Here is a 26,802-nt window from a genome sequence, read left to right as displayed (position 1 = left end):
TTCCTGTCGCTTCATCTTGAACTGAAACACAACAAACCCGTGGAGATGTTGTCGTAAATTTTTAAAAACGGGATATTTTTGTTTCGCGCTTCAGCGTCATGTGTTATAAGTGAATTCCTGGTCATACTAGCCTGTATTGCTGAGAAATATGGATATTTCGACGCCTCCAGAAGGTAAAACTGCGCTTGCGCGTGTACTGCAGCTAGTGAAGTCACATTGTGATAAAAACAGACACAAATAGACACAATTAGTGTATAAAATAACGATTTAACTGCTGCTTTGTTGCTTTGGTGTGACTGGGATGGGAAATGAGGTAGCCAAATATTTACCACTGTGTTATTTGAATGTACAACGGTTTTACAGTAAATGTCAATAGGACCGATGTTTTCAGTAAAAAACATTGTATTTAGTATTTAATTTAGGTGAAAATTTCATTATTATTTAAGCCAAGGCTAGACCGATTGAAAGATATCATCAATATTGTATATTGAATTAAGTATATCTTACAATATTATGATTAACTTGATCACACTTTATTTTAAGGTACAAATCTCGCTATTATCAAATAATTAACCAAGAATTTAAGCTCATTGAACTGCTAATTTGCTGTTTTATTTTTGTAGTTAGTAAGAAAGTTTGGTTTAGGTATTGGATAGGATTAGACATGTACAATATGTTCATACCTTATAAGTGATAAACAGCCAATGTATAGTAATAGGCCAGTAGTTAATAGTGGGAATTGGTACTTAAATCGTTAGAGTTTTGATATTATTTAAAAGTTAAAAAATGTAACTGTGAATGTGAAAGCGTAATTATTTTCTAAATTTTAGCTCAATAAACAGCTAATTTGCTAGGTGTTTTTATAGTTAGTAAGATAGTTTGGTTTAGGTATTGGATAGGATTAGGCATGCGCAATATGGTCATACTTTTATAAGTGATAAACAGCCAATGTATTTAACTAATAAGCCAGGAAATAGTGGGAATTGGTACTTAAATTGTTAGAGTCATGATTAATTTCAATATTATGTAAAATATTTTTTTAAAATGTTACCGCGAATGCGAAAACGTAATTGTTTTCTAAGAATTTTAGCTCAAACTGCTCATTTGCTGTTTTTTTATAGTTAGTAAGATAGTTTGGTTTAGGTATTGGATAGGATTAGGCATGTACAATATGATAATACTTTATAAGTGATAAAAAGCCGATGTATATAAGTAATAAGCTAGTAGTTAATAGTGGGAATTGGTACTTTAATTGTTAGAGTTATGATTAATTTCAATGATATTATTTAAAAAAAAAATTTCAATATAACTGTGAATGTGAAAACGTTTTTCTCTTTATTTTCCCCCATCAGATCAAGAGCTGCGCAATGTCATTGACAAACTGGCGCAGTTTGTCGCCAGAAATGGACCCGAATTTGAAAAGATGACCATGGAGAAGCAGAAGGACAACGCCAAGTTCTCGTTTCTGTTCGGAGGGGAATTTTTTGGCTACTACAAGTATAAACTGGCCATCGAACAGCAGCAGCGTACGTGAAAGAACTGCTGCAGAGAATAAGTCACATTTATTTACTAGCTAGTGTAATTTTTAGCATAAGTTGTACAGGTGTACTTTTTTGCTTTATATTTTAAACTTGCTTATTCTCATTGTAGTATTGAATCTTTTATTCATATTTTAAGATGTTTGATATTTTATATATTCAAATATTCCTTACTTTTTTTAAGTTTTAGTGGTTAAGACAAACATTTTCAAATATAATCTAACATTTGTTTGTTTGTTTCACTTTAACTTTTTTTATTTTTTTTTGCTAACATTAATAACCTTGCTACTAACCAAAGATCCAGATTTGTCTGACAGCTGTGTTCTGCATATGTTCGTGTTTAAGGTGTGCTTTTCTCCTTTATAGATTCTGGCACTCATGATGATGAATATAAAATGGAAGGTATTTATTAGACCGATGGTCAGAAATGTTTCATTTTGCCTGGTATTCATGGAGTTCTTCTGCGACATCAGTGCTTGAAACCTTATTTTGTATTTGGCTGTCAGGGTATGCTATAGATGACGTCTTTCAGTTAGCGTTCAACCTTTAGAACTGGTTTAAATATTATAAAATGGTTGCAAAAGCTTCACTGTTACTATTTCACAGATTTTGGGATTTAAAAGAAGCTTTCAAGCTAACTCTACTTTCTTGCAGTTTTTTTTTGCTACATAAACAATATGTAAAAATGTGCAGCTTTTTGTTTTGTTCTTTTCCTTTTCTTTTTACAAATGTGGATATTATGGATCAATCTTTGTTAAGCTTTTAAGGAAGTCACCAGCAGATTTTCTCTTTGGACTTGTTACTTGGTTTATTTTCCCCTGTTCTTTCCTTAGCCTAAATGTTTTTGTCCTCCAGTTTGTTTGAGTTTTTCATGCTACAATCTCCAGACATGGAAAATCAGAGGGGAACAAACAAGCATGAGTGATTTGTCTGCATGTTTCTATGAACTCTGTGTATGTAAGCTTGTTTCTGCCATGAATATTAATATAATTGCAGCTTATCTCATAATTTTGACTGTCAATTTGTTATTTTTACTTCACAGTTAGATTTTTTTTCCGCTATTCTGAGTCTACATTTTGCCGTTGCGACTATTTCTTGCAATTTTACAAGTTTACAGACTTTAATAATTTTTAGATTATTGTTTGATTCTGAGTCTACATTTCGCATTTGCAACTTTATTTCATGGAATTGAATGATTATCGGCTTTTATTTGTGCAAATCTGAGTCTACAACTTACAATTGTTTACAGTTCGTAGTCTATATTGCGCAGTTCTGAGTCTGTATCTCGCAGTTGCATCTCTTATGATTGAAAGTTTATAGACTTTCTTACAATTTTTTATTCGTATTGCACACTTTCAAGTCTTCATCTCACAGTTACGACTAGTTCTTACAGTTGAACGTTTATAGGGGCTCCCATTACTTAGTCTATATTGTGGTATCCTGAGTCTGCATCTGTAACGACAATTATTTACAATTGTCAAGTGTTTTTACAATTTCTTGCAATTTGTAGTCTATATTGTGCAAGTTAGAGACTGCATTGCAAAGTTGCAATTATTACTTGCAATTAAAAATCTATGGATTTTCCTGCTATTCTTCATCAACTACGCAGGTTTATATTATGCAATTTTGAGTCTGCACCTCACAGTTGCGACTATTTTCTTTTTTAATCAAACGCTTTGAGAATTTCACACAATTTTTAGTCTGTATTGCATAGTTTTTGAGTCTGCATCTCGAAGTTGCATCTCTTATAATTGAAAGTTTATAGACTCTCTCGCAATTTTTAATCTGTATTTCCCAATATCAAGTCTTTATCTCACAGTTGTGACTATTTTATAATCAAAAAGTTTTCATAACTTCATGCAATTCCTAGTCTAAGTTGCGACTCTTATAATTAAGTTTATATATTTTCTCACAATTTTTAATCTGTATTGCGCAATATCAAGTCTTCATTTCACAGTTGCAACTTTTTTTATAATCGAAAGTTTTGAGAATTTCTTGCGATTCTTAGCCTATATTGCACAATTTCTGAATCTGCATCTCAAAGTTGCATCTCTTAAAATGTGAAAGTTAATAGACTTTCTCGCAATTTTTAATCTGTATTTCACAATATCAAGTCTTCATCTCAAAGTTGCAACTATTTTTTTATAATCGAAAGTGTTGAGAATTTCTCAGAATTCATAGTCTATATTGCACAATTTTTTTATCTGCATTTCGAAGTTGCATCTTTTATAATTGAAAGTGTGTAGACTTTCTCGCAATGTTTAGTCTGTATTTTGCAATATCAAGTCTTCATCTCACAGTTGCGACTATTTTTTTATAATCAAAAGTTTGAGAATTTGTCGCAATTTAGTCTATATTGCACAATTTTTGAATCTGCATCTCAAAGTTGGGACTCTTATATTTGAAAGTTTATAGACTTTCTCACAATTTTTAATCTGTATCACGCAATATCAAGTCTTCATCTCAGTTGCAACTATTTATTACAGTTGAAAGTTTATAAACTTTCTTCGAATTCTTAGTCTACATTGTGCTATTATGAGTCTACATCTTGAAGTTGCGACATTCAATTAAAATGTATGGACCTTCTTGCAATTCTTTGTCTATATTATGCTATTTTGAGTCTACATCTTACAATTGCTATACAGTTGAAAGTTAATAGAGTTTCTCATAATTTTTAGGCTATGATGCGCACTTGAGTCTCACAGTTGCAACTATTTCTTATTAAAGTATACAGACTTTCTCACAATTTTTAATCTAGATTGTGCAATTTCAAATCTTCTTGAATGCTACTAATACTTACTATTGAAAGTTAATAGGTTTTCTCAATATTTTAAACCAAATTGCACAATTTCAGGTCTTCATCTCACAGTTGCGACTAATTCTTACAATAAAAAGTTTATTCAATTTCTCATATTATTCATATTTTTTGCAAATCTTTTAATCTAGCCTACATCTTGTAGGCTAGATTAAAGATTTGTGCAGTTGTGACTATTACTTGCAATAAAAAAGTGTATGGACTTTCTTTTAATTCATAGTCTCACATTTGTAATAATTTTTTAATCTATATTACACAATTCTGAGTCTGCATCTCACAGTTTCAACTATTTTTTTTGCAATTGCAAATCTCTTTTTCTCACTAGATCTCAAAAAAATTGGAATTTGCCGGATGGTAACCTGCAAACGTGAATTTAGAATTCTCAGTTCTGAATTATGAGACGAAAAAGACATTAAAAACTATACTTAAATAAAAAATGTAATTGATTCATTTTTCTATTATGTGGGAGAAACAAGCTTCCATCGAATTGCTTTGCTTTGGGAACTTTATTTAAATAAGCGTCCCGTTTTCTACAGCAGTGCTTCCCATCATTTGGCCATACTGATGGACAGATGTTTGTTCTGGCGTTCAGCAGCAGCAGCCATGTTTTATTCTGTATTTGCTTGTCTTTGTGATTTATCAGTGATTTCTAATCTTCCGGGTAATGAAGCGGCCGATGTTTCTGCGTCGATGGCGATTCTCGGCCCTCCAGCAATCCCGGCGGCAGCACCGTCAATGGAGGAGCTCATCCAGCAGAGCCAGTGGAACCTGCAGCAGCAGGAGCAGCACCTGCTCAGCCTCAGACAGGTCGAGCATTTCAATCTTTTTTTATGAGTGGAAAAAACTTAAATGCTTGATATGACAGACATAGTGTAAGACTTACGTGACTTATGAATAGCAAGACAAAATAATGTAGTAATAATCGAAAGTATAATAAGTAATAGACAATACATTTTCAAATAAGTGCAGGTTGTATTGCAATGTAGTGCAGTTATTGCAGTAAAAAAAAAAAGAATGTACTTTCTCATAATTCTTAGTCTATATTGCGCAATTTTGAGCAATTATGACCTGCAATTATGACACGTTTACTTAAAAAAAAAAAAAAAAAATATATATATATATATATATATATATATTAATAATATTTAAATTATAATTTTGATTTGATTTATTTATTTTCGAACAAAGTATCATACATAAAATATCATTAACAAAAGAATACATTTCAACATGGTCGAAAATGGAGTGGGATGAAGCACAAGCTTATTATTTTCCCACCCCATTACCACATACATCATTCGTCTATTACTTAAACTTATTTCTTCCTTTACTTATCTCTTCCTTTCACATGAACACATTCTGTCCTTTTGGCATATCCGACAAACTATATGTTTGGTTCCATTTTCTACCCGTATACCTTGTAACATAAACCCAGAGAAAAAAACAAACAAAAAAAACCTAGTACTGCAAATAGCCATTAATTAAAATTTCATCATACCTTTCTCTTTTTATACCTTTTCAATCACCTTCATCGTTATACTCCTTTAATAATATATATTTATACAACTTTTTAAATTGATTATTATCCTGACATTGTTTGAGAGTCAGATCTAGACTGTTCCATAGTTTTACACCACAGACAGACATACACAAACTTTTTAAAGTTGTTCTTGTTTTCAACCTCCTAAAATTGAGTTCTTCTCTCAGATTATATCCCCCTTGTCGTTCTTCGAAAAACGTTTGTATGCATTTTGGAAGTAGTTTATTCCTAGCTTTAAACAAAAATTGTGCTGTTTTAAATTTAACCAAATCATTGAACTTACGTATTTTTAATTTAAAAAATAAAGGATTTGTATGCTCTAAATACCCCACATTTTCTATGAGTCTAATAGCTTTTTTCTGAATTGTACATACGGATCGTAAATTAGATTTATATGTATTCCCCCATATTACAACACAATAACTCGTATGTGGCAACATAAGTGTGTAATATAATATATACATTGATTTATTGTACAGGATAAATCTAGCTTTATACACTATTGCTACAGTTTTGACTAATTTTGATATCACATTATTTATTTGCGGTTTCCAACTAATTTTATGATCCAGTACAACACCAAGAAACTTAATTGCATATACTCTTTCTATAACTTCATTATCAATATGTAAATCTATATTATAACTGCTTTTAATAATCAAATCTGAATTTGTTCTTTTTCTCGTTTTCTTTCCAACTTAAATTAAGTGTTAATGTTTTTTCTTAATGAATACTTAACAGTTTGCCACTTCTTAGGTGCAACTGCTATCATGATTATTATTATTTATTGCATAATAATAAATATGACTAAAATGACTGTTTTGTTGTGTTCAGGAGCAAATAACGGCTGCCATTTCTCTGGCGATGGAGCAGCAGATGCAGAAGCTGCTGGTGGAGACGCAGCTGGACATGAACGAGTTGGACAACCTTCTCCAGCCCATAATAGACACCTGCACCAAAGACGCCATTTCTGTAAGAGCCGGATTACAGCTGTTCACTTTATGTGCTTTCTCGCTGATCGGACTGCTGTGTGATTTGTGAATTTAAATGTGTCCACATAAATGCATCTCAACTGAAAGGATGTGATTTCGATCTTTAAATGCTGCATTATATGTTAGGGATGAAATACATCCAGTCTGGCGTTGGGCCTCGGAAAGTGTCAGGTACAACTTCGCCCTAAGCTTGCGATATGATAAAAATATCATATTGTGATTGTTACGTGTTTAAGTTATGTTGGATAAGGCGTAACATTGAGTCTCTAATGGTGCTGGTTGAAAATGAGAAAACACAAATGATAAGTGAAACAAAAATTAACAATTTATTAAACGGAGAATATCAAACAATGAATATAGGAATTTAGAATGTAAATTTTAATTATCAAATTAAACGAAAAATAGGAGTGTTGCAAAAACAAAGAAATAAATATAACAAAACAATCTAACTAAACCCCAACCCACTAAGCTAACTAACCAAAGAATGCAGAAACAAAACCGTAACCTTCAGCGTATGCGGCGCTTAACGAAACTTCATAACTATTCCAAAACATAATTACAAATATGGCAACTCCTCCATAAACGAACACAAAAAACTATACTGCTCAAAATTACTAGAGTTCTCGAAAGTACACACTGTTAGCCATTAGCAAAACAAGAGCTTATCTGATAATCCAATTCTCATAAAGATTATTCGACTTTCCAAAATTAAATATGAAATTGAGCTGCACAAACTTATTTAACGAATAAAGCACTTAAAACGAGAGACAAACTAATCAATAACAGCAACAAAAATAATACAAGCACAAATGTACAGACTTTCCGCAATTGCAATATTATTTATGATAAAAACTATATGGATATATGAAAATATATAATAAAATACATCCAGGAGGTTGTTATCGCAGAATAAAGCCCAACAGGTTTATCAGCAGCCCAACCCAAAGCAAAGCACTTTTGTATAAAACTGAAGGGCTTTATTCTGTGAAAACAACCTCCTGGATGTACTTTATCCTGCTTATTACATAGCTAATTGCCACAAAACATTGAAAATTAGACGCAAAACATTGTTATGAGCTGAAATAATTGATTTAATTCTTTAATTAAACGCAAGGAAACGAAAACAGCTGACGGAGTATACACTAACCTGTGCATTTTTTATTCACAAGGCGGCAGCAAACAGTCAAAAATCACAACGTGACACAATACGTATAAATATATAATTTGAGCCAATAGCAGAACAGCAACTACTCGGGAGGCGGGGCTAAAGATAGGAAGGCCCCATCTGATTGGTCAAATTTAGGTAAAGAAACAATAGAATGTAATCTATCACACATGTCTGCGATACTTGTATTGCATGTGCTATTATCGTGATAACGATACTTTTGCGATATATTGTACAGTCCTAGTTTACATTTTGGGAGCAGTAAAAGTTTCAACATCTAGATGCATTTGTTCAGTTTTGTCTGGAATGCATCTCAGACAACCTCCGAGACTTTTATTATCTCGAATGCATTATGGAGAGCAATTTCACTATCAGATAGCTATCCAATCAGAAAAAAAGCTTGAAGTGAACCCTAAATGATCCCAGAATCCAATCTGTTCTGTTCGATGAGCTCCAGACGAGTTATTTCTGAATGCTTTCTCTCACAGGCTGGGAAGAACTGGATGTTCGGTAATGCCAAGACGCCGCAACACTGCGAATTGATGGCATCACATCTCCAAAACCGCATCACTGCTGACGAGGCACATTTTGAGCTCCGCCTACATCTCATCTATCTGACCAATGACGTCCTGCATCACTGGTGAGGTTATGATTGATTTAAATATTTAAATGAGCTGCTTGAGAGACGGTATTATTTTAATATCATTAATATGCTGTTGTAGCTTTTAATGAATGGGTTAATTTAGGGCTTGTGTATTAATGTTTTCTCCATTAAAATTTTAGTTGGTGTAGTTGAAAAATTGCAATGAATGTTTATTTCAAGGTTTTTAAATACGTATTTTTATACATGAAATGCTTTAATATTATCTTAATACTATTTAGTAGAAAAAGAATGAATAATATTTAGTATATTACATATATATTATGTGTGTGTGTGTGTACATTTAAAAATTTGGTTTAAAATTACATTAAATGTAAATACATCAAATTAAATCACATTAAGTTTCATTGCATATTATAAATAGTATGTTTATTTCTGTTTTAGTAATTGAAATTAAAACTAAAAAGTCTTAGTAACTTCATTATAAGTGTTACCTTGTGTTTGATTGTATATAACATATTTAAAGTGTCTTCATTTAAAGTATTTTAATGTTCAAGCTATTAATGATTCTCCACAGTCAGAGGAAAAATCAGAAGGATCTTTTGGCGGCTCTACAGAAGGTGGTGGTTCCCATTTACTGCACGAGTTTCCTGGCTGTAGAGGAGGACAAGCAGCAGAAAATCACACGGGTACGATCACGCTGTCAGACCCTCATGTTTGTACACTGCTTGATTCATATCTTATCTATCTGAACATTATCATTTTGTGTCAGTTGATGAAGAGGCAACATACTGATCAAAAGTACACTGTGGGGTACCACAAGGCTCAGTTCTTGGTCCCTTACTTTTTACATTATATATGCTGCCACTAGACCAGGGGTGTCCAAATTTGGTCCTGCAGGGCCGGTGTCCAGCTGAGTTTAGCTCCAACTTGCTTCAACACACCTGCCAGGACGTTTCTAGTATATCTAGTAAGAGCTTGATTAGCTGGTTTAGGTGTGTTTGATTAGGATTTGAGCTAAACTCTCCAGGACATTGGCCCTCCAGGACCGAGTTTGGGCAACCCTGAACTAGAGGATGAAAAAATACATGGAGTTAGTTTCCACTGTTATGCCAGAGATACACAACTCTATATATATATCTCCTCTCAACCTGGTAATTTGTACAAATTCACAAAATTAACAGATTGCATAGCTATTATTAAAAATGGGATGACTAAAAACTTATTACTAAATTCATATAAAGGTCTTGCTTATTGGACCCAAAAACCTAGAACACTGTCAAACCCTTGATGGATTTTCAGTTCAGTCTTCATCTTTATTTAAAAATTTGGGGATGATATTTAATAGCAACCTGCCATTTGACAGCCATATTTCATGCATCTGAATGTATGCCTCCTGTATTACCACTAGACAAATCAAATGTATTTTAAACATTGATACCTCTAATGTAAAACATGCATTTGCCTCATGCATTGACGTCTAGTAGATGTTAGTCTTCATTTTACACAAGCCAAAAAGTGAGTGTTTGTTCATGCCATTCTCAGCTGCTGCAGCTCTGGGAGAAGAACGGCTACTTTGATGATGTCACCATTCAGCAGCTTCAGAGTCCAGCGTTGGGCCTCGGACAGTATCAGGTAAAACTTCTCCCTTGGGTTAGGGTTATGATATGACAAATCTCATATCTCAATATAAGTCATCTCATATCCTGATTATGGTATATATCCCGAAATAGCACCATTTCTTTAAATTCAATCAATTTTATATACACTTTGAAGTATATACTCTCAAATCTACCCATTCATATGTGATCATATTTCCCAGCTTATTTAGAATTACAAGGCAAATGTTTGATTAAAAAATGTAGAAATAAAAATGTATTAAACTTTTCAATAAAACAAGTGATAACTGACCCAACATAAAATATTGCTAAATGAAATACAAAATGTAAACATTGTACTTTTAAGTTTGCTGCTTTCTTACTATACTGTTATTTATGTTTCTGTCTGCATCTCCATAATGTTGTGTAATATTGCACTCATGTACAATATGAAAATGTATTACCATAAGCAATGTATTTTTGCGACACTGATATAAACCATATCATCATAATATAAAACGATAGATTTTTTATGTTGGCTATACAATATATATATTGTCATTGCACACCCTCAGTTAACCAAACACAGGTCAAATACACAATGTGTTTCTCTTCCAGGCATCGCTCATCACCGAGTACGCGCCGGTTGTGCAGCCCATACAGATGGCGTTTCAGCAGCAGATTCAGGCTCTGAAGACGCAACACGAGGAGTTCGTCTCCAATCTGAATCAGCAGCAGACGGTGGCCGCAGCAGCAGTGGGCGTCGCTCAACTCACACCTGCGGATGCCGAAGTCACGAGCCAGACGCCAATCGCCTCTCAGCCTGGTAAATCACAGAAATCAGTATGAGTTGCTATCTTCAGAGTTGTTCTTTTTCCGTCCAGAAAACTCTATGGTAAAATGTTGTGAAATTTAATGCAAAGATTGAGGACAGTTTAAACATTAACCACAGCATTTTTGGAGTGTCTAATTAAATCTATTAACCAGTTATCCAAATTTATACTAATTTCATCAAGATAAACAGTAATTGGTAGAGTCTACATTCCCATTCCTTTGCTGAATGAGATTTAGTTGCAGTTGCAGTTTAACAAATATAAACCATAGTAGATAGAGTCTACATACTGATTCCTTGGCTGAATGTGATGAGATTGTAGTTACATGTCATAACCTTAAGAATTGTTCTTCTCCCTAGAGAACTATTTGGTGGAAGTTATCAGTAACCAGTTATCCAACTTTACACTCTAATTTTATAAAATTTAAACTGTAATTGGTAGTTCACATTCCCATTCCTTTGCTGAATGTGATTAAATTGCAGTTACAAATTGTAATCTTCAGAGTTCCTCTTCCCAGCGAACTATTTGTTAAAGTTGTAAAATTTGGTGCAAATATAGAGGACAGTCTAAACATTAACCACAGCAATTTTGGAGTCTCTAACTAAATCTGTTAACCAGTTATCGAAATTTATACTCTTATGCTATCAAACTTTAAGTCTACATTCTGATTTCTCTGGTGAATAAGATTTGATTGCAGTTTTGAGTTCTAATTTTAAAGTTCTTCTCTCAGAGAAATATTTGGTAAAATGTTGTAATATTTATTGATTAACCAGTTATCCAAATTTACATTCATATCAAATTAAACTGTAATTGGTAGAGTCTACATTCTAATTCCTTTGCATATTGTATATGATTAATTACATGAACACCAGAAAGGTTTGAATCTCTTAACTCAATCCCTTAACCAGTTATCCAAAATCACACTCATTTTATCAAATTAAATAATTGGTAGAGTCTCCGTTCCGATTCTTTTGCTGAATGTGATTCGATTGCAGTTACAAGTTGTAATTTTAAGGTTTGTTCTTCTTCTTTCCAGAGAACTATTTGCTAAAGTTGTGAAATTTGGTGCAAATTGATAGAGCACGGTCTAAATGTTAACCACATCAGTTTTGGAGTCTCGAACTCAATCTATTAACCAGTTATTCAAATTTACACTCAAATTTTAAGAGTCTGTATTCTGATTGCTTTGCTGAATGTGCTTTGATCACAGTTAAGTGTTGTACTCTTTAGAGCTCTTCTTCTCCTCTCCAGAGTATTATTTGGTAAAAAGTTGTGAAATTTATCTAATAATCAGTTATTCAAATTTACACTAATATCAAATTTAAACTGTAATTGGTAGAGTCTACATAGCATATTCCATGTGATTAATTCAATTACTGTCAGGCTGTACTCTAACAAGCGAAGGATTTGAAGCTTAAACTCAATCCCTAAACCAGTTAACCAAATTCACCCAAATTTTATCAAATTAAACTGTAATAGGTAGAGTCTGCATTCCAATTTCTTTGCTGAATGTGATTCGATTGCAGTAACAAGTTGTAATACTTAGGGTTCTTCTTCCCAGTGAACTCTCTGGTAAAAAGTTGTGAAATTTGGGGCAAAGACAAAAGATGGTCTAAACATTAACCACAGCAATTGTGTAGTCTCTAACTCAATCTATTAACCAGTTATCCAATTTTGCACTCAAATTTTAGGTCTACATTCTGATTCCTTTGCTGAATGTGATTTGATTGCAGTTAAGAGTTGTAATCTTTTAAAATTCGTCTTCTCCCCAGAAAATTATTTGGCAAAAGGTGGTGAAATTTATCTATTAACCAATTATTCAAATTCACACTCCTATAAACCATAATTAGTTTGTGCACTGATTCTTTTTCTGAATGTTATTCGATTGTATGTTAAATATTCTTTATTAGTTTGGTTACTGCCAGGCTATAACGTTAACAACAGAAAGGTATAAACCTCTAACTCAATCCATAAACCAGTTATCCAAATTCACACTCAGTTTATTTTCATTTTGCTAGTCTCTTTTGAACTATAGGTGATAGAGACAAAAAAAAAAAAAACATTTCTCCTTATTCCTTTGCTGTAGTTGATTCAATTGCATGTATGTTCTTTATGATTTTTTTTCACCAATTTGAATGGTGTAAATTAAAGCCATAATCAATAATTTCTGTAGGTGGACAAATTATACAAAGAGCATGCCAAAATGAATGTTATATCTCTGAAACACCTAACTGTATTCAGATTTAACTGTAACTGTAACTTCAGATGCCAAAATTGTCATGAGTTATGACAAACATGACCTGAGGTTTCCCATTTTCTTTTAAAAGGGTCCTGCCTAGTGGTTTGAATTTATTTAAGAAGCTATTTTTAATGACTGAAATCTGTGCTATTTGGCCACAATTATGTTGCTTAAGTGTTTTCAACCCATTTTGAGGCCTTTTAGATTGTCTGTGTTGTTATACGAGTTAATTCTCATTGAATTACTGGTTTGTTTCCATGATCATCAGCAGATCTGAAGCCTCCATTGTCTGGTCCTCCATCCAGTGAATATGAAGGGTCTCAGAACCGGTCGTCAGACTCGAACCCTGCTCTGTCACCTGAAATGTCCTCCTCTAAACAAGGCTGGTTCGATCCACAGCACAACATGCCAGCGTGGAACCCACAACAGCCTGTGAGTGGAACAAAAAGTTACTATTAAATGTTTCACCATTTCATAAAAAATGCCATCATAATTGATACTTATGAATAAATCAAAAGCAAAAAACAAAGTTGTAGATAGTTGAATTATATCAATATTCAAGGGCTTCAGTTGCTGTAAAATCTATCCTGAAAATTCTAAACATAAGGATGATTTTAATATTGTTAGAAATGAGGTTTATAATCATGCGATCATCAGCAATGTTAATTTCCAGAACCTTTACTTTCACTGTTCCTCAGTGGTGGATTGATTTACATTTACGAATATGATATTTAACCAATTAATACACGTGGTTACTTTACATTTATGTGTAAATATGACTATTATTTAATTAACTTTATAACTGTTAGTTGTCAAAGTTGCTGTAAGTGATATTTTAAAAGCAAAGTTTCAAAATTGCAGTGAGTAGGCCAAAAGCGGTGTGTTTAGTCATGATAGTGGAAATAGAAAATATATACAGAGGTATGTCGGCGTTATTGGCATGATTGTTTTGGTGCTCTCAAATATGAATATTGTTTGGCAAAATTTGCTTAGTGCACCTATAAAAGGCAGGTCATATGATATTTGAAATTGTTCTAATATTGTGCTGGGGTCTCCCACAAGATGTTTAAATGAATCTGAGGTCAGAAAACATTGTAATTTTATCTGAATATGCATTGAATATTAGAATAATTTAGCTATTGTTTTGAACCTGTTTGGTTGATTCAATTCGGGGCTTAAAGTCTATAAGCCCCGCTCTTCCATAAAGCCTCTTCTCTGATTAATCAGCTGGCCAAACCTGTTTAGATTTGTCTTTCTATATATATATATATATATATATATATATATATATATATATATATATATATATATATATATATATATATATATATATATATATACATATATACATACATATTTCATATTGGAACCGAAACGCCTATTTCAGAGTGTTTGTAATATGCAATAGCTATTGGATTATGCAAATGAGTGGCTTTCATTAAATTTAAGATCGATAGCAGGCAAAAGATTTAAATATATAACGACTCATTAATGTGATTCAAGGCCGACTTTTTTTTCTTTTGATCTTTACTGATCTTTAACTGAAATTGAATATTGAGTAGGGGACAGGGCTTTCTTTTTGTACATCATTTTGCACATATCAAACTAACGGCAAGCGTTCACGCCACTCCAAACACGGAAGCAAATGTTCCGAATTTGATCGAAGATTACCAAAACAAACATTTTTTTTTTATGCAGGTTAACTTGCATGGATTAATTGTTCACCTAAAGAATAGCAAAGTAACCATTGTAAAATTTGATTTCGCACAGGCTTACTAATACTAACATACACATTATCTCCGCCTCCAGCCACCGTTCGACCCGAGTCAAGCTCCGCCTCCCTGTCCACCCTGGAACAGCCACGAGGGCCTGTGGAATGAGCAGCGGGACCCCAACTGGAGTGACCCTCGAGACGGAGGCCCCTGGAGTGGCCAGAATGATCCCCCGCCATCCTGGAGCGGCCAGTATGAGCAGCCGCCTTGGAGCAGCCAGCAGGATCAGCCTCCGCCGTGGGGCCAGAGGGAGCCTCCGTTCCGCATGCAGCGTCCGCCACACTTCCGTGGACCATTCCCTCCGCATCAGCAGCCACCGCCGTTCAACCAGCCGCCGCCGCCACCTCATAATTTTGGACGCTTCCCGCCGAGATTCATGCAGGATGATTTTCCTCCACGGCATCACTTTGAGCGGCCGCCGTTTCCACCGCACCACTTCGACTATCCACAGGGAGACTTTCCTGGAGGTGAGAGTTTAGCGTGTTTTGTATTTGAACTAGTGACTGATGTGGATAATCAGATTTTTGAAGGTTTCAGTTCTTCACACAAATTTAGAGGAAAAGTAAATGATAAAGATTGGTAATATAAGAGGATTTTTGCATATTTATATGAACTTTAACCCATGTTGTTATATGACGTTATATGAACGTTAACTAATGTCGCTAGTTAACACACTCAATGGATTTTTTTCAACGCATCCCATAATTTCTAAAATATCAATCGCTACCAAATGGTTGATATGTCAGTTTATAGTAAAAGTACCAGAATTAGAACATATGCAATGAAAAATCTGAAAATATAAAGTGTAAGACCAATTTATTTAAAAAAACAAATTGTAAATAAAACAGTTTTGAATACTAAATCATCTTTATTTTTTGACGTATGCCATAAAATATTTCAGATTCTCATTTAACATGTTTTCTTATTTTGTTTTTACAATAAAACCAAAATCAAGTGTTGTAGTGCAACAGGATTATATTTGTTTGATGTATTTGTAAACCAAAAATGTTGTGTGTAAACCATTATTTAAAATAGTCATTCTTTAATTGACTTTAACAGTCATTTAAAACAGCGAAAACATGGTCAACCATTTGGTAGAGCAGGCAGTTTAAGGGTTAATACATTTTATTAACATATATTTTTTTTCTCCCGAAATTCTTGTTGTTTTTTAACAATTCTTCACAATTAATACAATAAATCAATGCATTGTTTGAATTTTTTTTTTCTAGATGAATTGAAGATATTTTTTTTAATTATTAAAATAATATAAGTGGTTTCAAGTAACGAATTGTGTTTATATATATATATATATATATATATATATATATATATATATATATATATATATATATATATATATATATATATAATATGTGTGTAATTTACAGTACAGTAACACTATTGCATGAGCAATACATTTATCAATGCAGGTTTTATAGTTAAATAATAACAATATTTTTTAAAAAAATAAATACATTTGTTTATGTTAAATAAAAAGATATAAAATATTTTTATATATTATTATTATAGCATTTTTATATAAAAGTATTAAAAGAATTAATAATTCAGTTCCAACTGATCGCATACCTGATGCAGGCTTTTATTAATATATTGTAATAATATAATTTGCTAAATGTATTTATATGTATTTTTAAAGAAGCAGTCATTTTATAGTATTTTATATTTTTTGCTCCAACATCAACAAATTGCAGAAAAAGGTTTTATAGATTTTTTTTTTTTGGGATTTGGTTGCATGTTGCTTTGTATGGCATGAAGAAGGTCATTATAAAGAAAAGGCAAAAAATAAAAGATTTTTAGATTTTTCATTTATTTTAATTTCACCCTTTTTCCTAGCATGCTGAACATTCAGACATTGTTTTAACACTAGAATTCAATTCATGTTTATTTCTATAGCGCTTTTACAATGTAGATTGTGTCAAAACAGCTTAGCATAGAGGTTCTAGTAAATTGAAACCGGCGTGTCAATACATTTTTCAGTGTTTAAGAACTACCGAACATTTTTCTTTTTTGCAATTTATTAACTTTTTGTTGAATTAAAACACAAATATCTATAATTACCTGACTTTGAATAAATGTGTGTATATCTCTTTTACATTGTTATTTTATAACAAGAGTTCTGATTATTTCTACCTAGAACTACCATAGCAGTCAAAATGACCGTATGCATTTCACTGTCTACTTTTCCCCGTTACTTTAAATATGCCCAGCAACTTCCTGCTATCAGAAACACAACTTTCTGTTGGCAAAAGCATAACTTTACTTCAGATATGTCTTTCAAAACAGCATATTCAGTGGCGTGAAAAAGATTTCTCTCCTGCTTGAGAAAGTGAAAATGAAAGTGAGTCGTGGACATTCGCGGGTGGTCTAACGTAGTCTAACTATACCGTTATAAACTGTATTACCAAAAGATTGTATTTTTAGAGTGATGACTTAATTAAATGTGATGACAGACATTCAAAGCTTAATTTTTAATATCTCAATAGAAGTTTTGAATGTAAATATGATGTGACGATATGACGTCTTTTATGAGAACAGTCAGAGTGGCTGCTATGGGAATTCTAGTAGTTCCAGTATTCTGGTAGTTCCAGTGTCAAATGTGAGTGTTTCTGTCTTCCTCTGCTTTTTCTCTGAAATGCTGTTGTGTTTTCAGAGATTGGTCCACCGCCGCATCACCACCCGAACCAGCGGATTCCTCCTCCGGGAATGTCTGATCCTCCTCCATGGGGTGGGAACCAGCATGAGTTCGGACCTCCACCCCACGGCTTCAACGGTCAGGCTCCGCACATGAGACGCCACAACCCGCCACACGTCAGTCAGGACGACCCCAGTCTGGTGCCCAACGTGCCCTACTTTGACCTGCCCGCCGGACTTATGGCACCACTCGTGAAGGTCAGAGTACATTAAGCGTCTATTAATGATTGTGATTAATTGCTCAAGCTTTTATCGCGATATATGTTATTATCACAATATTAACCTTATATTTATTGATGATGCATGATATTGAGCTTCAAAAAAAGGTTACTTTAACAGCTAGAAAAACATATGATACTTGGCATTTTGCTTTATTGTTTCGAGTGAAATGTTTAGAGTAAATAAATCTTTCAACCAAATTAAATTGCAAAACGACAGTAAAGTATAGTAGTTAACATTTTACAATAAAGTCTTATTGGTAAACCTTAGTTAATGCACTCAAATCAACAGTAAGGCAAAGATTTATTACATTTATTTTCTTAATTTTAGTTAATTAAAATACACTTAGTGTCGCTTAATTTTCTTGTTGTGGTTAATTGCGAAATCTTATATTGCGATAAATGGTATTTTCACGATATTGGCCTATTCTTCAAAATAGGTTACTTTGACAGCTAGAATAACCACAAATAAATAGGGTATTTCTAATATTTATGTAATGGTAATATTAAAATACACTTAGTTTCACTTAACAATGTTCTTGTCGCGATTAACTGATGTAGCTTTTATTGCGATAAACTGTATTATCACGATATTGAGTTGCGAAAAAGGATATTTTAACAGCTAGAATATCCAAAATACTTGGTGTATTGCTAAAATTATTGCAACATTAATATTAGTTAAAACACTTAATTTTCTTGTTGCAGTTAATTGCGAAATCTTATATCGCGATAAACGGTATTATCACGATATTGGCCTAATCTTCAAAAATAGGTTACTTTGACAGCTAGAATAACCATAAATACTTAGTGTAATGTTAATACTAATTAAAATACACTTAGTGTCACTCAACAATGTTCTAGTCATGATTATTTTCTGTAGCTTTTATCACAATGAATGGTATTATCACGATATTGACCTAATCTTCAAAACAGTTACTTTGACAGCTAGAATAACCACAAATAAATAGCGTATTTCTAATATTTATGTAATGGTAATATTAAAATACACTTATTTTCACTTAACAATGTTCTTGTCGCGATGACCTGATGTAGATTTTATTGCGATAAACCGTATTATCACGATATTGACCTAAGTTGCGAAAAAGGATATTTTAACAGCTAGAATATCCAAAATATTTGGTGTATTGCTAAAATTATTGCAACATTAATATTAGTTAAAACACTTAATTTTCTTGTTGCAGTTAATTGCGAAATCTTATATCGCGATAAACGGTATTATCACGCTATTGGCCTAATCTTTAAAAATTAGGTTACTTTGACAGCTAGAATATCCATAAAATACTTAGTGTAATGTTAATATTAATTAAAATACACGTAATGTCACTCAACAATGTTCTAGTCATGATTATTTTCTGTAGCTTTTATCACAATGAATGGTATTATCACGATATTGACCTAATCTTCAAAACAGTTACTTTAACAGCTAGAATAACCAAAAATAAATAGCGTATTTCTAATATTTATGTAAAGGTAATATTAAAATACACTTAGTTTCACTTAACAATGTTTTTGTCGCGATTAACTGATGTAGCTTTTATTGCGATAAACCGTATGATCACGATATTGACCTAAGTTGCGAAAAAGGATGTTTTAACAGCTAGAATATCCAAAATACCTGGTGTATTGCTAAAATTATTGTAAGGTTAATATTAATTTAAAACACTTAATTTTCTTGTTGCAGTTAATTATCTTATATCGCGATAAACGGTATTATCACAATATTGGCCTAATCTTCAAAATAAGGTTAATTTAACAGCTAGAATAACCAAAAATACGTAGTGTAGTGTTAATATTAATTAAAATACACTTAGTGTCATTTAACATGTTCTTGTCGCGATTAATTGCTGTAGCTTTTATTGCGATAAACGGTATTATCGCGATAGTGACCTAAGCTACAAAAAAGTTATTATTACAAATATACCTAAAATATTTTTCGTTTCAACAAAATTAAATTACAAAAGGATTATAGAGTACAATAGCTAACACTTCACAATAAAGCTAACACTTCACAATAAAATCTCATTAGTTCAACATTGGTTAATGAATTAAAATCAACAGTGAGAAAAAGCCTGATGATATTACTTTGTTAATATTTGTTAAAAAATAGATATTAATTTTATTAGTTATTAACAATTTGTAATCAGATTACGGCTATGATTTTAGCGCATTAATATTGTTTCGTTTTTTTGTAAGTTTAGTTCAATTAAGTAACATTAACTATCAGTCTTATTGCCCAGAGTTAATGTACCAAAGCAATATAAATAGTTACAGAGCTTTCAGCTAGTGTTTCAGCATATTGTAGGCCAGATTAACATGTGGAAGTGTTCACATCTTAACTATTAAACTAATTAAGTCTCTAAGCATTTGGCAATGTAATATTTTAATTTTGATTATGTCAATATTGAAATGAACTGAACATTTCAAAACTGGATGATAATTTGTTTTAAAATATCGTATTTCTGCGTAAGAGTGACCTTATCAGGTTACTCTTTATTTTAAGGCAACACAGCTACACTGTAACTATTTATTTAACTGCATTTATTATACTGCATAATATTAATTAACTGCTTGTGCTTACTATATGTTTAGGGGTTAGAATATGGCTTGGGTTAAGGGTTAATTACATATCCTATGTCAGGTCAAGTGTAGTTTTACTGTCATTTCGCTACATGAGTGGTCCTAGTAAATCTAGTTAATCTGTTGTAGTAATTTGTAATTGACACAGTATGGTAACGACTATAGTAATATAAAGATGACCCAATACTGTATATTTCTACAACTATATAGCGTATATTATACTTCAATACACGACTGTAGTAAAAATTAAAGTATACTTCAATATTTATTACAGTTCATTGTAGTTAATATTACAGTATGCTGTAGCATTAATTAACAAAGAGTCATAAATACAAACAGTGGAATGAAATGTCATGTCTTGCAGGACCACGTGCTAAATATAGAAGCATAATCATAAATATGAACACAACACTGGTCCTAAGAGCTATTTTAAACCTACACAACTAACATACCAGAGTGGTAAGCTAACTATACACGCCTATGACCGACTATACAAGTAAGTTTTGCCTAAGACAGAACGATATTCGATACGATACGATACAATATAACATGATTTGCGGTACATTGACAAGTAAATATTGATTTCCTTATTGAGTCCTTGTAAGATTAATTTTAACAATGGTGTCCGGTGCTATGGAGAAAAGAAAGTGTTTCTACAGATGGTTTGTCAAACCCACTCACCTGTCTGAAGCACATTCAGAAATGTTTTTTTTTTGCGAGAGATATGGAGTTCCTATTATTACATTATAAAGTAGACGATCATATCAGGCTTATGCTGAAAATTATACCTTTTTTTATATAACAGCTGGAAGATCATGATTATAAGCCTCTGGATCCTAAAGATATCCGTCTGCCACCGCCGATGCCCCCTAGTGACCGTCTGCTGGCTGCAGTCGAGGCCTTTTACAGCCCACCGTCACACGACAGACCCCGAAACAGGTGAGTTTAACACAGTCATAATGCTGTGTGTTGATTTTCTTGTATTAGTGCCCCACCAGTGCTGATATACAGCCATATCACACCACACCACTACGAGTGTGATATTGCATTTATACAACAGTTTGACGGCATAATCATGTATATAAAAAAGAAAATCAAACACTGAGAGTCTTAAAATACCTTTTGTATGAGGAACTACTTTCTTCCGCCATTCATTCACATCTGCAGCTGATGTCAGAACAGCAGAAACCGTTGCTACTTTACAAACATCACTTTAGACTTTAATATTCTATTGCATAATGTATTGTAATGTCTAGTATTTCAGTCGGAATGATGTTTATTGATTGTTTTTTTGTTTTGTTTTTTCAGCGAGGGCTGGGAGCAGAACGGACTGTACGAGTTCTTCCGGGCCAAAATGAGAGCCAGGCGGAAGAAGGAGCAGGATAAACGCAACAGGTGGGAAATAAATGAATGATTCAGGGTTCATACGGTCATGGAAAACCTGGAAAAGTCATGGAATTTTGACATGGCATTTTCCAGGCCTGGAAAAGTTTTGAAAAGACAGAAAAACCCTCAAATGTTTTGGAAAAGTCATGAAAAACAGATATCTGTATACTTGAATATAGGTTATTTACTTCTTTTCTGTCCTTGACCAATCACATACTCTCACATTATCAGTGCGGTGTAAGCATCGTCTAAATCAATTTTACATAGATATAAATATAAATTGAAACTAAATAGATTGTTGCGTGTCTTACGATATGCTGTAATAAATTTGAACATGCATTTTTTCTTTTACCACGCATATGTAGACATTGCATGAAACATTAGGTTATGAAAATTTACTTGAAAGTCTTGGAAAAATCATGGAAAGTCATGGAGTTTTAGCAGAAAAAATGTGTATGAACCCTGATGATTGTAATGTGTTTTTAAAGTGTTTGTGTTATTGATAACAAAATCATGAACTATTGAATTGTTTTGGAGTGAAATGCAATGTATTTATTACATTAAAAACATTCAATATTAGAAATGTTCCCTAGCTAATTAAGAAAAAATATATAACTCAAAACATATATCTATGAATCCATCTAAAAAATACATCTAAGCTCAATATAAAGGTAAAAAAATCTTAAATTAAAATGAACTCTTACTTTGAAATAAACTAATAAAAAGACAAATAACTGTAAATTGTAACATTTTAAATCAAATCAAAGCTGAAAATATTTTTTTAAAATCATAAATTAATGAATGATATTTTATAAAAGTATTACTTATTGAAAATACTGTTAAGATATTAGCTAAATTAATTATTTTAGTGTAATATAGCTAAAAGTGTAATAAAAAAAGTGTCATCCATCTCATGAACACTTGATGATAATAATTGCGAAACCAACATCACTACTTGCTATACACTTTTATACACTTATTTAACAACACACTTTGCATGCCAATTTGCACATAACAGCTGCACATATAACGTTGTATATAGTAATAAACATGTACATACACTTGTCAATCTGTATATTTGCACTCACTACTTCTATTTTTTAAAATATATTTATTATCTGTTTTTTGTCCTGTCTCTGTAATCCTGTTGCACTGTAGAAGCTCTGTCACCAAAACAAATTCCTCGTATGTGTGAACATACCTGGCAATAAAGCTCTTTCTAATTCTGATCTGATTCTGAAAAGAAAAAACTAGTCAAAGTCTTAGTCAAAAATAAAGCACTGAAAACATGTCAAATTAAAATAACTACTTTTAAATACAAAATAACCGAATGACAACACAATACTAAACCCAAAGTAAAAAAATAAAATAAATTTAAATATAAAACCTTGAATTGATTTAAATTAGTAAAACTATAGAAAAATATTTTTTATATTTTATTTGTTACAAATAAGTATTATTTTTTGTATTATGGAGTAAATGTTTATATCTATTTCATCTATATGCTAAAAATATTTCTAATCTACATTTGTATTAACTATGGGAACCCTGATACAAATGAAAAATCACTTTTACTTTGTAATTATTAATATTTCTGAGTTAATAAAACAACTTTCTCTAAATTAGGCATGTAATATCCTAATTTTGATGTCTCCATCTACTTTTAAATTATTTGAAGTTGTATCAGAATTTTAAGTATTGAAAAATATGGTTTTGCTAGCTAAAAAAGTGATTCCCATTGTTAGTTGGTAACATTTGTTTAATTTGTTGATTTTATTTAGTACCCGAGGGAGTCGGTCCCGCAGCCGGTCGCACAGCCGAGGACGATCCTCGTCACACTCCAGCTCCAGATCTTCCAAATCCTCTCGCTCCAGATCCCGATCCAGATCTCGCTCTCGTTCCCGCTCCTACTCCAGATCTCGCTCCAGGTCTGAAAAAACATCCGCTTTGGCATCTAAACTCTTTTTGTTTCTATCTACAAAAAGTTGCTTGACCCATTTGTTTTTAACTTTCTCTTGTAGGAGCCAGAGCCGCTCCAGATCCAGATCCGGAAGTCGCTCTCGCTCTAAATCCAGATCTAGATCACGATCTCCAGAAAAGCATCCCCATGCCACAAAATCACGCAGTCCGACACCACCGTAAGCGGCTCTGTAATAATTATTACAAACTGGTCTCGCTTGGTGCGACCAGGAATTTCAGTTTGGGTTTAGACTGTTCATTATGGTGCTTTCATTATTATATACATCTGTTTAATTTTTACTCCAGCTCCACATCTGGTTTGGGTTCAAGCTCTGCTGCGATACCTCCTGACCTCAGACTGGGAGAAGAAAACAAGGGTCATCAGATGCTCATGAAGATGGGTAAGTGATCTAGAACAGGGGCTTTCAAACTGTGGGGCGTGCGAGAATTTGAGGCGAGCACTCGAGTAAATTGATTATTTTTTTTAAGTGTTCACTAGAGTGTATATGATTAACGTTAGCTCCACAGCTAACTATCAGGCACCTGTAGAGTTAATGCAATCCTGTAAAAAATATTCAAATAAAATGGACTGGGTGCTTTTTAAAATAAATGACGGTGAATGAAAGTAAAACCGGTGAGCCGTCTGACAAAAAAAAGTGTCCTTTTGAATCAATTCATCAGGATGCCCTTCTGGATATTTCACTGACTTTGAAGACTTCATTTACAAAGACATAAGTAATAGTTAGCTGTCCTAAAAGTTTGAAAATCCCTGATCTAGAACAGGTCTGCAACCTTATTAGCATGGAGCGGTAGCTAAATCCTAATAAAGACGGCCGACGTACCCGCCGGATTGTTTTCTATATGTTGCTAAAGGCTGATTTATACTTCTGCGTCAGGAACTCACAATAAAGTAGGATCTCTAATAGATAGGCCCATGTGGAATCTGCGCACGCAGAATTCTGCAGATTTTTAGCCCATCGTTAATTCTGTTTATTTACTTGAGTAAATGTGTTTTTTTTATTAATTACAGTAATATTATTGACTAATGTGAAAATGTTCATCTGATTTATGTACAATGCAGTTTGTACAGTAATATTTTCTGTCTTTTAGCGGAAATATTATATGAGAGACTAGCTTTGTTTACCAAATAAAGTGGATCTAATTGGATTTGCATTTTAAAAAATAAATAAAATTAAAAAGATATCATTTTTTATTTCACATATTAAGGTTTTAGTTGTAATACTCGCAAAATAATTCCGCAGAAATCTGCAGATTTTTACCAAAATTCTCAGCAGAAATAGCAAAAAACGTCCGCAGATTCCGTCTGGCCCTAGTAATAGAGTCATTTTGTTTTGTTGTGGCCTGGTAGAAACTCTCACAACCCGGTACTTAGCCTTAACCTGATAGTTGGGGAGCCTTAATTTAAAAGGCTGCGTATATGATGGTGTATCTACCGAAGCGTTTCTTTTTTAAATTCAATTTACGTGTTAAGTCAATGCATAGACGAGATTAGACATCCTGCAGGGCCATTCGCGTGAATGAGGTGACGAGAATGGAACGAATGACGCGTCACAAATTCAGCATTCAGGTTTGGGCTTTGACGCGCTTAACTTGTCGTTTGTGCGAAGCGCTCGAGTTCCTGCCGAGTTAACCAATCAGGAGCTTGCTCTTGTATGGGCGTGATTATTACGTAGGGCCTGTTGGTGTCCTGATGGAAAATCCTCCTGCTGACACCGGACAACAGCTCATCAAACTGGGCTCAGCTCAGTCGGAAGCACCGCTGAAAGACTCCATCATCCAGGTATAGTTTTTAAAGGAGTTGATGAACTCACAGAGCTGGGTGCACCTCTGAAAAGATCTAATGGACTCAGACACAGCGCCAAATGAATCTATGCCGTTTTTCCGCCTTCCTAAAGCGCATAAAGCACAGCTACTCTCTCAATAAAAACCATGTTAGCCTTTAGCAATAAAACAAGAGTCACCGTGCAGACAGAGGCCCCGCCTATTATGCGAATCTTTGTCTTTCGTGAAGCGAATTTGACGTGCGAATGAAGCGAGCAAACTCAATGTTCATGCGTCTATTTACATGTGAATAATACAATCTATTCACGCAAGCCACGTCTGGTATGAACGCATCATTAGTCCGCTGACCAATCAGAGCAGAGCGTTTACAGACCTTAAGGCTTGAATTGATTCGAATGAACTGATTGAAAAATAACTAACAATAAATGCACATTCTGAGAAGGATGGAGCACTAAATCCAGTCCTGTTCGTCCCGCAGGCTGGAGTGGCTCAGGAGGTCTCGGCGCTAAAGAGCAAGGAATTCAAGACCCGATCAAAGGCGGAGACGTGCGGGACAAGTGGGATCAGTATAAAGGAGTGGGAGTTGCTCTGGATGACCCGTACGTGAACTACAGGAGGAACAAGAGCTACAATTTTGTTGCTAGAATGAAAGCGAGAGAAAAAGGTACGTCAATGCCAAGGTTTTTAAAAATTCCCCAAACCATTTACTGCCATTACTGAACTCTGCGTACATTATAAACATGTATAATTTGTGTTGTTATCTGTTTTATCCTCAGTAAGCAGAGACCCGCAGGAGCCCGCGAGCACCGAGTGATCAACCGTGGTCTGTTTTATACTGTAGATGTCCCAGAGCAATTTTTCACATTTACTTTGGATGTTTTATCTTGCCCTCTGTTCATTTTTGTAGTAAAATGCATCTAAGCATCAAACTGTAACTCGCAGAAGTGTCAGTGTCATCGCCAGTGTTTCGTTGGAATAATCGGAAACTCTGTACAAGCAAAATAAAGACTTATTAAAAAGGGCACCATCTTTA

General features: G+C 33.4%; 1 protein-coding gene across 2 annotated transcripts; it reads left to right on the top strand.

Moving 5' to 3' along the window:
* Nucleotides 1-26,791, top strand: cherp (calcium homeostasis endoplasmic reticulum protein). Of its 2 annotated transcripts, none has more exons than XM_056447662.1 (19): nucleotides 1-173; nucleotides 1,353-1,526; nucleotides 1,905-1,940; nucleotides 4,997-5,160; nucleotides 6,728-6,865; nucleotides 8,539-8,690; nucleotides 9,229-9,340; nucleotides 10,197-10,286; nucleotides 10,868-11,075; nucleotides 13,593-13,753; nucleotides 15,131-15,560; nucleotides 17,765-18,003; nucleotides 21,427-21,560; nucleotides 21,930-22,016; nucleotides 23,789-23,935; nucleotides 24,029-24,145; nucleotides 24,273-24,367; nucleotides 26,248-26,433; nucleotides 26,546-26,791. In XM_056447662.1, the coding sequence occupies exons 1-19, from the start codon at nucleotides 149-151 to the stop codon at nucleotides 26,581-26,583; spliced, it is 2,733 nt and encodes a 910-aa protein (XP_056303637.1). In that variant the 5' UTR covers nucleotides 1-148; the 3' UTR covers nucleotides 26,584-26,791. The 2 variants fall into 2 exon arrangements, with proteins under 2 accessions (XP_056303637.1, XP_056303636.1); XM_056447661.1 differs by having other exon boundaries at nucleotides 13,590-13,753.
* The last annotated feature ends 11 nt before the right edge of the window (nucleotides 26,792-26,802 follow it).

The sequence above is a fragment of the Danio aesculapii genome, chromosome 22 (assembly GCF_903798145.1).
Source record: "Danio aesculapii chromosome 22, fDanAes4.1, whole genome shotgun sequence".
In the NCBI taxonomy this organism is placed as follows: Eukaryota; Metazoa; Chordata; class Actinopteri; order Cypriniformes; family Danionidae; genus Danio; species Danio aesculapii.
Note: the sequence above shows the minus strand (reverse complement) of the source record. Positions and strands in the feature narration are given on the sequence as shown.

Bases quoted from the DNA above. Each gene is read 5' to 3' on its own strand.
- cherp (XM_056447661.1), top strand. From the start codon at position 149: ATGGATATTTCGACGCCTCCAGAAG. The intron at 8,691-9,228 runs GTGAGGTTATGA...GATTCTCCACAG, and splicing joins AATGACGTCCTGCATCACTG to TCAGAGGAAAAATCAGAAGG. The intron at 26,434-26,545 runs GTACGTCAATGC...TTTTATCCTCAG, and splicing joins AATGAAAGCGAGAGAAAAAG to TAAGCAGAGACCCGCAGGAG.